The following is a 15,976-nucleotide window of genomic DNA, read 5'->3' as shown; positions in this document are numbered from 1 at the left end:
CTGCTCTCATCACTCATGATCTGTCAGCATGGAGGATCTACAGTGCCAGAATCAGAATCAACTTTGTTGTCACAGCACAGGTTTACAGGTGTAAAACAGTGGGTGAAATTTGTTTTTGTCTAAGTTCCATCGTTTTAGTTATTTCCATAAAAAGAAAAAGGGAAGAAGAAGGGAAGAGGAAGAGATCGATAAGAACAACAGCAACAACTTATCTACATATTTACACATACAGTAGTATATCTATCCGGTGCGGTAAGTACCTGAGGTAAGACATAAGGTGCGTGAGCATAGCAGCAGATATATACTGTACTGCCTTTTCTCTTTTTACTTTCTGCAGATGATGTCCTGCATCTATCTATTCAACCTCTCCTCCTTCTCCTCTCTCCTTAGCTGACTAGGGTCTGGTTGTGAAGGTGCCATATACTACGATGTTTCCTCCCTGGCTCCCTCCCTCCTCGTCTCCTCTCTCCTAGTCCTTACCTGACTAGGGTCTGGTTGTGAAGGTCCCAGACCACGATGTTTCCGTCGCTGCAGCAGGAGAAGCAGACCTTGTTGTCGGGGGAGATGGCCAGAGCGTAGCAGGCGGGGGCCGACGACGTCAGCTCCGCCTTGATGCGGGGAGTGGGCGTGGCCAGGTCCCAGATTGACAGCGTGCTGGCCTCCCCGCCCACGATCAAGGTCCGCCCGTCAGGGAGGATTTTACAGGAGCGGATGTAGTTATCCCGGTTCTAATTGGGCAAAAGATAAGGAAGCCAGACCGGTCATGCTCATTCTGATCGAGAGCCTCTGCAGGACAGATAGCGGCAAGATCGGCTGAGATCGGCAAATGAACGAGGACGTTTTGATAACGTCGGTCTCTGTTAGTGTGCAAACTTTATATATGTTTACGATCTGCCATGTCTAGTTTAGGATATTCATTGTCCAGTTAATTGGATAGAATTAGGGGTGTGCTTTTTTTTTTTTTTCTTTTAACTGCAATAATAACTAGACGCGTCGCAATTCCGGGGAAATTGCAGAGTGTGGTTGCGCCGACGCGGTCGGGACTCCAGTAATACGCCGGGAGGAATACCGTCGGAGACTGCGCCAATTACATCGTCACGTCACTCCTGAGATCGCCTGCGTTTCATTTTGAGAGGATTGATCCCCCAAAAATCATGTTTTTGCATCAAACGGTTACATTTCGAGCATTCGTGGCGCCCCCTATGGATCAAAGTAGAAATGCTTTTGGGGATTGGTTTAGTATACCACCCTCGACATGTGATTCAAATTTGGGATTGACCGGACGTTTTGTTCGTGATTTATGGCATTTTTGGTCAAACGGGCCCCTCCCGCTAACTTTGGAAGCCATTTACGGACGGACGGTACGGACTATCAAAATTCCGCTTGGATAGGTTTATCGCATGGGTCCATAGATCACGTGTACCGAATTGTGTGAGATTTGGAAAAAAATTGAAGGAAAAGGAGCAAAAAGTGTGTTTTGAAGAAAATTCAAAATGGCGGAAAATCTATCCTGACGCAAATGGGCGTGGCCTATATGGGAAGATGCGTCGTGACCCAAGGAATCCAGGGAAAAAGAAATTTTGATTTTACGACCTACGGTTCAAGAGTTATAGGCCAAAAGGTAAAGGGGGCTGTTATAGCGCCACCATGTGGCCGACTGGTGTGATTATTTTTTTAATAATTTTTCAAAAAACTATTAACCTCCCCTCCAAGTTTTGTAACTGTAGCCCTTACGGTTTCCGAGAAAAAAATACTTGAATGGGAGTTTTTGCAATTCCCATTAAAGTGGATGGGGAAATTTAATGCAGAAATAAATCAATATCATAATATAATAGCCTATATGGGGAGATGCGTAGTGACCCAAGGAATCCAGGTGAAAAGAAATTTTGATTTTCGGACCTACGGTTCAAGAGTTACGGGCCAAAACGTAAAGGGGGCTGTTATAGCGCCACCATCAGGCCGAATGGTGTGATATTTTCTTCAATAATTTCGGACAATATTATGAATTATCCCTCCAAATCTGATAACTCTAGCTCTTACGGTTTTTGAGAAAAAAATACTTGAATTTGAGTTTTTTCACTTTTCCATTAAAGTGGATGGGGACATTTAATGGCACTAATAAATTAATATCAATTAAACTATTCAACCATTCTCTTAGCCCTATACACGCGCACGATTCCCGATTTAGACGGTCATTTTGACATATGGCACAACATTGGGGGATAAAAACTGTGGGAGGAGATGCGGTCACAAAAAAGTTTATCTATAAAGAAAGAAATAAAGTGTGTAGAGAACTATAGTCTGGTTGCCCTGTTGGGCAACCACACTAATAATCAGGCATGCAAACAGCCCCAAGGGGAAAAGGGTGACAACATGTTTTTTTTTCGGGTCAGGTGTCACACTATTGCCCTATTTGGATTCAAAATGGCTATTGTAGCTGAAAAGCTAAAAGTTTGCGTGTCTGAATAATGCAAAAACAGAATTATTTGTTTGCATTTGCTTTTTTTCTCCCCCATATATTTTCATAATAAAAAAGTGCGTATCGTATCGTATCGAAATCGTATCGAAGTTGTGAGCCAAATATCGTATCGTATCGTTTGGTGAAATTAGTGTATCGGCACACCTCTAGATAGAATGTTTATATGATCTAGGTTCGGTAAAGGTCAGCCTGTAATTGGTACCACAAGTTGACGCCAGATGAATACAAAGAATCCTGTGTGACTGGCTGGCCAATGTTGTGTGAGGAAAGCATATTCAAACCCCTCTATTCTCAATGTTCTTTGGAGAACTCCCCGGATCGATCCGTACAATAAACTGACACAGAGAAGGACTTCTTGACTCCAGTCTAAATTTCTATCAGTCTCAAAGTGAGTCTAAGGGGATTCAATCAAATGAAGCAGGACAAAGTCAATAGGAAAAACCCATCTTTGAGCATGTACCTATGTTGCGTGCGTGTGTGCAGTGCAGCGCACATGCAGATGTGGGATGGCACGTGCATATCGTTGCTGTCGGGCAGAAACCTCGTATTTCCGCATTCCGTAAATGAATGCCTACTTCGTCAAACTACAGTGCCACACAAAAGTAGGAAAAATAGCCGATCTACAAGCTCAACACGCGAGATTTCTGTTTTCTTTTGTCTGTGGGTTTAAAAAATATATAATCAATGAAAAGTATTGATGAGAGCTTGTGAATAAATAATAACTACATTGGATCCATTGGAACACAGGCAACAGTATACTAAAATGTAACCAAATGGATCCGTAATGTTTTTACTGTCTAGCATCTTGTCAGTGGTGGAAAAAGTACTCAAATGTTTTACGTAAAAGTATCCATACTGTAATGTAGAAATACTTCGTTACAAGTAAAAGGCCCTGTGTTCAGAATGTTACTTGAGTAAAAGTACAAAAGTATTGGCATCAAAATATACTTAAAGTACCAAAAGTAAAAGTACTAAAATGTTTGAAAATAGCGGATCTACAAGCTCACAACGTGTCGCATCGCGACTCGTTGTGAGCTTGTAGATCGGCTATTTTCAAATAGCCTAGGTATAAAATAGGGCTAAAGGGGTTAATGTTTGTTTTATAATATAATCATTTATATCTACAAAGTAACTAGTAACTAAAGTTTTCAAATAATTGTAGTGGAGTAAAAGTACAATATTTGCCTCTGAGATGTAGTGGAGTAGAAGTAAAAGTACTGAAAACTGGAAATACTCCAGTAAAGTAAAAGTACCTCAAAATTATACTTAAGTACAGTACTTGAGTAAATGTACTTAGTTACTTTCCACCACTGCATCTTGTGGCGACCGGCGTCCTGCGTTTCTTACCAGACAGTCCAGCTGTGCCATGGGGCTCTTGCTGCCCGGCTGGCTGATGTCCCACACCTTCACACAGCCCTTTCCTCCGGTGTAGACGTGGCGCGTAGACGTGCTGATGGTGACGGCACACACCACCTCTCCGTGGCTCAGCGTGTGGATCTGCCGGGCGTGCCGTGGGATGCCCGGGCCCAGCAGGGCGTCGGGAGGGAAGGGCACCGGCTGCATCTGCCCGTCCGCGCTCACATGGAACGAGTAGGCGCTGGAGACATAGACGGGCACAAGAACAAAAAGAGAAAAAATGAGAAATCAAGTGTGCATGAAGTGGGGCGAGCTTTTTGTTATCCCATTCAGTCCGGGGGACGCATCTGTGCCATTTTAGATTTCTTTGGGATGTACAATAATAGCAGATCTACAAGCTCATATGAGCTTAGATCTGCTATTTTTTGAAAAATCGTGAAAATGTGTGCAAATCTTTGAATAATTCTTTAAAGCGAACATTTGAAACTCAAATCTTTGCTTCTAAAATATTTTTGTTCCAGGGACTGTTCGCTTTAAATATATATATATATATATATTGAAAAATAATAATAATAAAAAAAAATAAAAAAAAGATAAAAAAAATATATATATGTTTGAAGATTTGCACAAGTTTTCTTTTTTTTCTTCTTCAGATCTACAAGCTCATAGCGCGGCACTAGGTGCCGCGCTATGAGCTTGTATATCTGCTATTTTTGAATAGCCGAAGAAATCTAAAATGACACGAGACGCGTTCCCCGGACTGAATGGGTTATTTGAACTCGGCTTTTAGAACCGAAAGAGAGAGACGACTCTTGAAAGATCTCTGCCAATGCACAAGGTCACCACAGATACTTTGAACGGCAGAATGAATGAGAGATTAAGAGCTGCTGCTAAACACACTCAATGACATGGAATGAATAGCCAACAGGGAGTGTGTGTGTGTGTGTGTGTGTGTGTGTGTGTGTGTGTGTGTGTGTGTGTGTGTGTGTGTGTGTGCTGGGGAGTGATGGAAGAAAAAAGAAATGAAAGAGTCATCAATCAATAAAAGAACAAAAGAGAAAGAAAGAGCTGCATCTTAACGTATGTATATGCAATCGTGACACACACACACCCACCCCTACACACACGCTCACTAACAAAAGTAAAGATTGACAGCATAATGGCCTTGGAGCTCCAATAGTAATATTTGTCAAATATTTGGCAATTACTTCACTCACAATAGCCGTAGGTGGGAATGCATAATGATGGCAGATTGTATTACAAGGCAGAAAGTCGACGTGCCATCGCTAATGGCAGATCAATACTGTAGCAGTGGGAAGCCAAGGTTATTTTATGATATCAAATTAGCAGCGAGAGGGAGAATTGCTGGACTCCAACTACAAGCCCATTCCACAGTGAACAAAAGCAAGGTGTGAGTTTATATAATGCTCAGGAGTGGGATTGATTGACACTTGCAGTGGTGCACAAAGTACTCAACCCCAGTACCTACTTGAGTCAAAGTAGAGATACTCCTGGTCAAATATTACTCAACCTCAAGTGAAAGTTGTCAAATTTGCACTTGAGTTAAAGTATTTGAAAGCACATGCTTTTAAAAATAGTAGTAATATAGTATAATAGTATAATAAGTATTCAAAAGTACAAATTACAAAGTACATTTTCTCTTTAATATAAATGCATGCATTGCTGTATTAGAATTGAAACATAAAATAATGTGAAAATCTACATCTACAAGCTCACAACGGGTCACATCGTGATTCATGATGCGTTGTGAGGTTGTAGATCTGCTATTTTCACTATATTTGAAATAGGGCTTAAGTGGTTAATTCATAATGTACTTTTTTCCTTTCCTAGAAATGTAGTGGAGTCAAAAGTACAATATTTCTCTTTGAAATGTAGTGCAGTGAAAGTGTCAAAAAAACACAAATACTCAAATAAAGCCCACATACTAAAATCTTTTAATTAAGTACAGTACTTAATGTACTTTGTTAATGTCCACCACTGGACACTTGGAATGCTAAAATACCTCCAGTCGCCAGGGCTTTCAGGACTCAGACGGAGCTACAATCCCTGGATTGAGATATACACACAAAATGCCAGGACAGAGAGTGGAAAAACATGCCGGTACAAACCCATCCTCTGCTTGTACCGTAGATTCCCTTCTAAGCCATGTATTTTTAGATTGTCAGTGAACCAAATTTAAACATCTATTTGTCATAATATATATCTATTTCTGTCAGCCTGTCATCACGCCAGCCATGTCAGCTTTCACACATTTCGACTGTCTGCGCTGTCAACAGACCGTGAAATAGTGAGAATTAATGACATTGTAAGGTATGGGGAAGGCAGCAACTTCATGACAGGCATAGAGACAGACTGTTGGCATTGCTGGCGAGTTAACGGGAACCCAGATGGTGTCTCCACTGGAGAAACGTAGGCTGCATGGTTCTCAGACAGGGCAAGCGTAGTCTACAACATCAATAACTGACAGGATGCATATATTATTATGTTGCCTTCATACGGTAATGAGATAATGGGGCTAGGGTACTCACGGCTTGCCTCCGGAGGAGCCAGGCATCGATGAGGACAGCCCAGGAGCCCTGAGGTGAGACCGAGACTCATAAGCCACCTGGTGGGGACAATGACAGGCGGATCGATGATGATCAACTCCTTGAGAGGGGCCGACTTCAAAAATCACTCATACGAGATGTTTGTGGCAACAAAAAGATTTTCATAGTGAAGATGAAGCATGACCTCATTATAAGACTAAAGAACAGAAGATGGCATTCAGCAATAGAAATGTTATCTAAAATTATTATGTTCAATTAGTTTCTGCTCTAATCAGGGTTATTACTTCACAGGGTTCACTAACGAAATCACGAAAACTGGAATAGGAAAAACATTTTAGTTAAATTGAAACGAAAATAAAGTTTTGTGTTTACAAAACGAACAAAAACTAACTAGAATCACAGAGAAAATGTCCGTAGTTTTAGTTCTTTCTCATTTACGAAACGAAAATAAAAACTAATGGGAAGATGCTAAAAGATAATAAACTTTGGCTCCAATGCAATTTCAGAGAAATGTACAGTAAGTGATGTACAGTTGGCTATCAAAAAATAGTAGATATAAAATCTCATAGCACGGCACAGAGTGCCGCGCTTAATGCGAGTTAGCTCAATTAGCATAGAGTCACGTATATAGTCAGTGGAGAGAGCTGCTCACCATGGGGCTGCGGGTGTAGGCGCTGGCTGCTGCGCTGATCTGGGGCGAGAGGGTCAGGGCCCCGCCGAAGCCTCCGGGACTGGCCAGTTCCCCATTCAGTCCTGCGTGGGACACCACCCCAAAATGAGACGGGTACGAACCAGAGGGCACAGACATGGGACTGCGGAGAGCTGGTGGGAGGTGGTGGGCAATGGGTGGGGGTGGTGGGTGGGTGGGGTGGGGGTTGTACAGGAGAGGAGGCACAGGAAAAAACACAAGCACAAACAGTCACTGAGGGCCGAACAGGAACGGGTCTAACATATTAACCACCTAAACCCTCTATACTTAGTAAACTAATACTTAGTTGACCCGGGTCAGCTCTGTAATTGCTCTTTTTCCCAAATCTCTCGCTATTTTCGCAGAATGTTCACCCCCCAGAATAGGGACGCTAGAGTTCATGTGGTTAACCGAAAAAGCCAAAAATACAAGCCGGCCTACAATTTTCAGGCTTTGAAATTACCTAACGAGTACATACAGTATCCCACTAGCCTGATTATCAGCCTGAAGCTGCATGGAGCTTCAGTCTGAAATTGGCTGCATTGTCTGCGATTAGAAGGGCGAGGGGATTCGAATTTCCCTAAACCGTCATCGCACAGCTTGTTTTAGCAGATATTCGCTGATTGGCTTGTCGTTAGATCCACCCCCACCTCCGACTCTCATTGGACGGTACTGGACGGTATCGAAGATATCCTAGGGGGCTCACATTTCAACACCAGACCAAGAGGCAGTCCACTCAGAGAGTGGGCGGGGTCTATGGTTTGGAACCAGGCTAGTATCCCACTACAATATGCCCGGCCAAAAAAGCAGGGTCACCGAGCAATCAGCTTAATGCGAGTTAGATAAATTAGCATAGAGTCATGTATATAGTCAGTTGTTTCATAAAGTGTCAACTATACCCAAATTGCAAAAATCAGACTTGTTAACAGTTCATTCTGTTCCTTCCATTGCTTTACGAAATTTGCGAGGGAGATATGTTTCTGGACTCATTTGATAAGGTAGGTTGCAGCCTTGTGTCGAGTGCTTGCTAATGTTAACACTAACAATAGGATTAAACTGTGGTGCACAACATTTATTATATTTCAAAACCAGTGTGGGCAGGGTGAGTTGTATTACTTGGTGGGTAAGTATTACTTGGTGGGTAAGTATTACTGTACATTAATAACGGCTTTGCATCTCTGTTGTGAATGCGGGTGGAATCTGCCATTCTGTGCTCAGCGGAACCAACTCTGTCGGTAACATGGAATAAGACATTAGCAATTTTGGTATCACAGAAAAATGGCAAATATTGCACATTTCTGTGTCAACCGAACCCCGAGTTGTGCATCTTCCCCAGCTGTTCACTGCAGCACTGTCTGCTTCAGTCAGCAGCGTGACCATTACATTCATCTATGGACCATGTGTTCCACGAGGTTCCTCTTCAAAAATCATAATGAGAGTAATGCCAAGTAGAGAGGAGAATCAGTCAAGCCTGCCTGCCACCTTCCAGATGTTGAACACCTGCAGGATGATAATTGACTGCACAAAAAATAGCTGCTCTTCATCAAATGGATGATTAGGTATTTTAGCAAGCTGTTCCAAGGTTCAGATGATGATGAAGCCATGGTGCGAGAGTGTCCGGCATCCTAAGTCATTTTAAACCTCCGGAAATCGAATCATTGCTGACAAAGGCTTTTTAATTTCTTCCATTTGTGTCAGAGGGAGTTTCAGTCAACATTCCACCCTTCCTAAATAAATACAGGAAAGAACGTAAGAAATAGGATCCACGTGGGGCAAGTTAACGCACGTTTAACACTTTAAGACAGAGAGAAGCACCTGTGTCATTTTTTGATTTTAGCTAAAAAGCATTATTTTACAATTTGGCTATTCAAAAATAGCAGATATAGATCTGCTATTATTGAAAAATCGTAAAAATGTGTGCAAATCTTTGAATATATTGTTTTAAAGCGAACATTTTTTTACTAAAATCTTTGCTTCTGGGCGTCCCTGGAACAAATTATTTTGAGATGGGGTCGGCGGCCAAATACTGTACATATAATGTTGGGGGTCCTTGACATGAAAAGATTTGAGAACCACTGATATAGAAACATACGTTTTTCAGAAAACTGTTAGAAAACTTTAGAAGACATAAGTAAGAATCGGCCTCAGGTCTTAACTCATTGAGTGCCAGGATTGCCAGAATTATTTCAGAATTGATTCTGAAAAGTGCCAGAGTTTTTTTTCACAGAAAACAAAAAGTGCTTAGGAAGCGAGATACAGCCTTTTTCAGTTCTAAGTTAAACAAGGAGTGGATGGAGCTGCACATCTTCAGATGGTGATATCTTGGGTTCCGAACATGTTTTTTTGGGTTAAACGACTTTCCTCATTCCAACTATCTAACAGATTCTACGCCATTCCATCCATCCACCCCCAGCATGGTGGACCCATGCTGTTCCCCCCAGGCATCCAGTCCCTTGGTCCACTCAGTCCTCTGATCCGCGGTGACACAGACATGACAGGCGGCATGCTGGGGCCATGCTGTCCCCCTGATCCAAGCCAGTGTCCGTAATACACTGACCCTGTTTTCCGCTCCTGGCGGGCCGCCCGCTGGGCCCATGCTGTCCCCTGATCCACAGCGACCAGGGACTGAGACAGCTAAGATGCTAGGCAGCACGCTGGGCCCATGCTGTCCCCCCAATCCGATCCTGTGTCCATTCCACTGACCCACGGCCACCAAAGAGAGACGGTGTCACTTCCCTTAATCCATTAAGATCCTCGGGTCATTTTAAGATTTCTTTGGCTATTAAAAAATAGCAGATCTACAAGCTCTATGAGCTCTATGCTTTATTTTATTTGTGCTAATCTTTGAATACAGTATATACACTAGTATATATACATTTTTACACTTTGCTTCTGGGGGTCCCTGGAACAAAATATTTTGAGATGGGGGGGTTCCACAGCCAAATACATATCATTTTGGGTGGTCCTTGACCTGAAAAAAGTTTGAGAACCACTGACATTATAGCAACATAAGTTGTTGTTTTTCTAAACTGTTAAACTGGGTAGAATACCCAGAAGCAAAGATTTGAGTTAAAAAAAGAAGTGCAAGTATCAAAAGTACAGTAAAAGTACTAAAGACCTTTTCATGGTACAAAGAAACAAAACAGCCAGAAATGTTGTCTACTTCTCTCTACTTTCAGAAATGTAGCTAATGCGGCTTTCAAGATGAGTTTTGAGTGCATTTCATCCATCTCATGGCATCCACTTGTACAGTAGCTATTTCTGAATTTTGAGTGGCTGCTGTCCATTACACCAAAGAAAGAATTCTCCTCCTCCATTAGCTAGTTTTGAGTGGATTTTGTCCATCTTCCATCTTCTACATCTCCATCCACTTGTAGGTTTTACACAGTATGATTATTTTGTCCTCAATAGTGTCCTGGGCTGAATGATGGTCTAACCCTCCACTATTGATTAATGAAACACATCATAAGAGCTTGTGCTCTTATCAGCCGGATGCTCAAAACCCCCCAAAAAGCAAAAACCTTGCCTTCATACGAACATGTCAACACTTCACCTTGCCAAGGACCCGTGCACAGAACACACTGAAATACCCTGAAATACGCTTTCTCTGACGATTTTTGGATGGCTACGCTTGTAGCCAAAATGTCTGCAGAATCAGAATCAAACTTTATTGTCACATCACACTACAAGTAAGGTGGGTGAAATTCTTAATTGTGCAGGTTCATCATTGCAGTTGAAAACTACAAATACTAAAGCATACACAGCTGCAGCCATAACACAGCTGCAGCCATATGCAGGTCACACTACATATATACTGTAGCGTAACACGGTAGAACACACCACTGGTTGTGTCCTATAATAGCACACACAACAAACGGTCAAATGGTTAACCACAAACGCGGTCTTGTGGCCCCCCGACTCTTCAAGTTAGTGTGTGTGTGTGTGTGTGTGTGTGTGTGTGTGTGTGTGCGTGCGTGCGTGCGTGCGTGCGTGTGGGCGTGCGCGTGCGTGTGCGTGTCCCCCACATATCTCGAGATATGACCGATTGCCTTCAAACTCATGGATCCCTGATGTCAACAATATGACGTCATAGTACTGACATCATAGACTGGCCCTCCGAGTATATGCCCAAGTACTGTATGTGCACAAGAAATCTGCCACTGATTGGTCCAGTGGTTTGTTGTGACGTTACCTCCGGAGTCCGGACACACAAACACAGAGGCAGACACACAGACTGACCCTCTTACTGTATAGATGGCTCGTGCAGAGCCACAGTGCAAAAACATGAGAGTAGGCAGTATTATAGCAGTTCAAACCCCCCCTCCCACACTAGCCTAGGATCACATGGCAGCGTCTTCCCTTTCATCCTGCCCAGACCGTCTCTCTCTCTGACCCATGGCTTCTATTTTAATCAAAACAAAGGGCTTGTTGTATCTCGCGGTGTATTTTTCCCACTATTGTTCTGTGAAGTATCCTCTCTAAGCTCTTACCCAAGGGCAAGAGGAATTAGGCACAGGAATATTACTATGTAACACAGAAACAAGGAGAATATAAAACAGCTCCTTATTCACATAGTTACCACCCATTAATAGGGTTTCATCTCAACGACAAACGGCTCTGAGTTCCCTCCAGTAGTTGTGATATTCAGTGGTGGAAAGTACATTTACTTGAGGTACTTTACTTTACTGGAGTATTTCCATTTTTCAGTGCCTTTACTTCTACTCCAGTACATCTCAGAAGCAAATATTGTACTTTTACTCCACTACAATAGTTTGAAAACTTTAATTACTAGTTACAGTACATTGTAGATTTACATTTTTACTATATATAGTATTTTTATATATAGTTCGGCCATTTGAAAATAGCAGATCTACAATGCGTCACTATGCGACTCATTGTGAGCTCGTAGATCGGCTATTTTCAAAAGATTTTTTAATACATTTTGAACTTGTGAAATGGGACATTCTGCACAATGAGTACTTTTACTTTTGGTATTTTAAGTATATTTTGATGCCGATACTTTAGTACTTTTACTCAAGTACATTTTGAATACGGGACTTCTTCTTGTAACAGAGTATATCTACATTGAAGTACAGTATTGATACTTTTACTCAAATATTTGAGTACTTTTTCCACCACTGGTGATATTCACAGCTACCTGCACCCCCTATAACAGCCCTGAGGTTCTCACCCAGGGGGTCCGCGCCTGAGGCAGCTTTGCTGACCAGGCGAAGGCAGGAGGTGCTGGGGCCAGGCGCTCCAGGAGCTCCGGGGGTAAGGGCCTCCCGGTGGGACGGGGACGGAGTTCCAGACTTGGACAACGGAGACAGGGACTTGTCCATCTGCAAGGGAGGATCAAAGTGAAGAAGATTAAGCAATGCGACCTACAGTATCCATAATGAAGGGAGGACCCCCTACTAATGACTCACCCATAGCCTCCTTTCTCCAAGGCAGGTTTATGTTTTCACCCCCTTGCGTGAAAACATAAATGATAGTTATACTTCAAGACCCTGCCACTTGGTTAACCCATTAAGACCCGGAACGAATCTGTGTGTCATTTTAAGATTGACACACAGATTACAGATTGCTCATTTAGCACGGCACCGATTGCCGTGCTATGAGCTTGTAGATCTGCTATTTTTTTGAGAAATCGTGAAAATGTGTGCAAATCTTTGAATGTGTATTTTTTAAAGTGAACATTTGTAACTCAAATCTTTGCTTCTGGGGGATTCTACAAATGTTTTTGTAGTTGACAGTTTTTTTGGGGGAAAAAAACTTATGTTGCTATAATATCAGTGGTTCTCAAACTTTTTCATGTCAAGGACCACCCAAAATGATATGTATTTGGCCGCGGACCCACAACTCAAAACATTTTGTTCCAGGGACCCCCAAGAAGCAAAGATTTGAGTTACAAATGTTTGCTTTAAAAATGTATATATATTCAAAGATTTGCACAAATTTTCACGATAAAAAAAAATAAAAAAATTAATAGCCCATTTTGAATAGCCCAAAGGAATCTAAAATGACACAGATGCGTTCCCGGATCGAATGGGTTAATGGCTCTACTGTACGATGGGATGGCTGAACCCATCTACTGTGTGATGGGTTCAGAGAGGGTTTTTCTGTTCAAAGAAGACTGTGGGTGTAATGGTGAGAAATAACAAGGAAGGTGACCCAACCCGCCTGTATATGCAGTGAAATGAAGCACAATTTTCTCTTTGGGCAACAACAAAGGCGAGGTAATTGGCCTGGGTTTTCCTGGCACAGTAAAACACAAAGAACATAAAACATTATGTAGTAGGTTACCATAAAGGACGTTTACACTGCTAGCTGCACTAGCCTGCAAAGTACAGTAGTCCCTGGATGTTAAAAAAAAGGGTTAGAACAACAACCAGGGATAAATGACCTTTTTCTACAAAGCTTTCTCTACCAGGCCTTCCTGCTGTACAGTACAGTACTAGTACCCAGTGTTGATTTCGTCGACTAAAACTATGACGAAAAATGTCCGTCGACTACCTTTTTTCACTGACGAAAACTAAATAAAAACAAATAAAAACTAAGCTATGATGACTAAAACTATGACTAAATATATTGACAATTTCGTCAACAAATAAAAACTAGACTAAAATGTTATGTGAGGGACTAGTGGAGAAGATATCCAGTAGAACTAAAAGACAAGTCATTTTATGTTTGGTTGTGCTCGGGTGTTGTGCTCTCAAAATAGCAGATCTACAAGCTCACAACGCGTCGCACTGCGACGCGTTGTGAGCTTGTAGATTGGCTATTTCCAGCATGCAACCAAGTGTAAAATCAGGCATTATATACGATGCCATCAAGGCACCGCCAACATACATTATAGTCGACTAAATCAACTGTAGATTTAGGCGACTATAATCTTATGATATTTAGTCGACTAAAGCTAGGCAAAATCTAAAACATTTCAGATGACTAAAATATGACTAAAACTAAATGGAATGTTATTCAAAAGACTAAAACTAAATCAAATTTGCTGTCAAAATCAACACTGCTAGTACCTGTGCGGGGTCCTTGCCCTTCCCGGGGGTCGGACTGCGGGGGTTGGGAGAAGAGGCCGAGTCTCCGGCGCCCGGGGAGCCAGGGAGCTCTTTCCTCAGGGTGGGGGCCCGGTCCAGGCCGTTTCCATGGGGGGAGTGAGGGGGGCTGCCGGCGGGCGAGTTGGGCTCCTATAACAAACACAAGAGAAATGTGGGGAAAATGTGTCAAAGAAGTGCCCAGAGTACGAGACGACACACAGTCAAATCCTCAATGTTAAAGGGATAGTTCACCCCCAAAAAATATTTTTTTTCTATCGATTAGCCCATGGAGACTTGAATACATGGATTTTTTTTGTCGCATTTCTAAGGCAATAATTTGATGACCAGCGGACCGGTAGGCAGCGGTTCGGGAAGACACAAAGGCGACTCTTTGTGTCTCCTACCGGAACCGCTGACGGTCATCAAATTATTGGCTTAGGAATGAGACAAAACAAAAAAACATCCATGAATTCAAGTCTCCATTGGGTGACAAATCGATAGAAAAAAAATATTTGGGGGGTGAACTATCCCTTTAATTTAACACTGCGAGTGTACACATCGGTACAACTCTCCGAGTTACAAATGGAGAAATGATGTCACCGGCTGTGTGATATACAGCCAACTTGCTAGCGATGCTATCGGGTTCTCTTCATGCGTGCCAGCTCCATAAAGTCATTATTTATTAGCACGGTCGAGACAGCCAAATATGTCCAATGTAAACATCATACAAGGCAAAGAAAAATACAACACTGATGCTTTGATTCGGTTCACTGGTGATCAAAAGATACATGGACTGGGTGTGACTCTATATGAGTCCTGCTGGCAGCTAGCATGTTTTTGATTAGCCCTTCTATCCCTAGTTTGTAAACTGTACACAGCAAAGCTACCGAGTGTTAATTGAACCCTGAGTGTAAAAGTGGACCCGGATTTTTGCAGTGCACTTAAAAGTGTTACCTCAATGCAGCCAACTTTCCAGATTTACATTTCTTTGCTGCGGTGTCTGCTGCTTCTCAATAGAAAATACGAATAAAAATAAACAAAAGAATAACATAGGAAAATCTCAGTTCTTTGAAGATAGATTTATAAAAACAAACTTGCGAGTCATAATCTCTATATTACTTGGTAAAGCGTATTCTGCCATATTTGGCCACTTGAAACACAAGAAGGCTGATTTATACGTCTTGCTTAAATAGCTGATCGGGGGTATAATTTAAACAAGACAACAAGAAATCTCAGTTCCTTGATGAAATCTTTATTTAAAAAAACGTACTTGCAAGTCACAATGTTGTTGTAGGGTTGCAACAGTTAATCAAACTAATCGATTTAATCAATTATATAATAATTATAGATTATCAATGATTTCATAAAATTAACATCCCTATTTTGGGCATGTCATTATAGACAATACGTTTCCAACTTAGATTTTTTTTTATTTCTTGAAAATAGCTGAGCCACAAGGTCACAACAACGTGTCACATTGCAACGTGTTGTGAGGTTGTATATCGGGTATTTATTTTTGCACACTGAAGTAATAACACTTAAGTGGTTCATCGATTTGTTGATATCTAAAAGTTTTAAATAACACATTTAATGGCAAAAAGTAATCGATAGAATAATCACTACGAAAACAACCGATAGTTGCAGCCCTTAGTCTGTTGTACGCTGTAAAGGGAATCTGCCATATTTGGAGACTTCAAACACCATGGAGATGATAAGGATGCCGATGCTGTTGGTGTGCAGCCTTGGAGATAGTGTGTTCCTGTTCCTCCTGTGTGTGTGTGTGTGCTTTCATCACTACATCCACTTCCACTGTTCCCTCCCCCAGAACGCCATA

General features: G+C 41.9%; 1 protein-coding gene across 3 annotated transcripts in view; it reads right to left on the bottom strand.

The window, feature by feature from the left end:
* The window catches only part of tle2b (TLE family member 2, transcriptional corepressor b), a 112,510-nt gene that overhangs the window by 7,559 nt on the left and 88,975 nt on the right, over positions 1 to 15,976 (bottom strand). For 2 of the 3 annotated variants that reach the window (XM_084067573.1, XM_084067572.1), the window contains 6 exons: positions 14,125 to 14,292; positions 12,282 to 12,432; positions 7,055 to 7,224; positions 6,385 to 6,461; positions 3,827 to 4,076; positions 481 to 728 (listed from right to left, as the gene is read on the bottom strand). In XM_084067573.1, coding sequence (XP_083923699.1) covers positions 481 to 728; positions 3,827 to 4,076; positions 6,385 to 6,461; positions 7,055 to 7,224; positions 12,282 to 12,432; positions 14,125 to 14,292 — 1,064 coding nt within the window. The remainder of the gene's footprint in view (positions 1 to 480; positions 729 to 3,826; positions 4,077 to 6,384; positions 6,462 to 7,054; positions 7,225 to 12,281; positions 12,433 to 14,124; positions 14,293 to 15,976) is intronic. The other variant, XM_084067574.1, reaches the window with a different exon arrangement.

Source organism: Gymnoscopelus microlampas (genome assembly GCF_963454915.1).
Source record: "Gymnoscopelus microlampas genome assembly, chromosome: 9".
NCBI classification, from domain to species: domain Eukaryota; kingdom Metazoa; phylum Chordata; class Actinopteri; order Myctophiformes; family Myctophidae; genus Gymnoscopelus; species Gymnoscopelus microlampas.
Note: the sequence above shows the minus strand (reverse complement) of the source record. Positions and strands in the feature narration are given on the sequence as shown.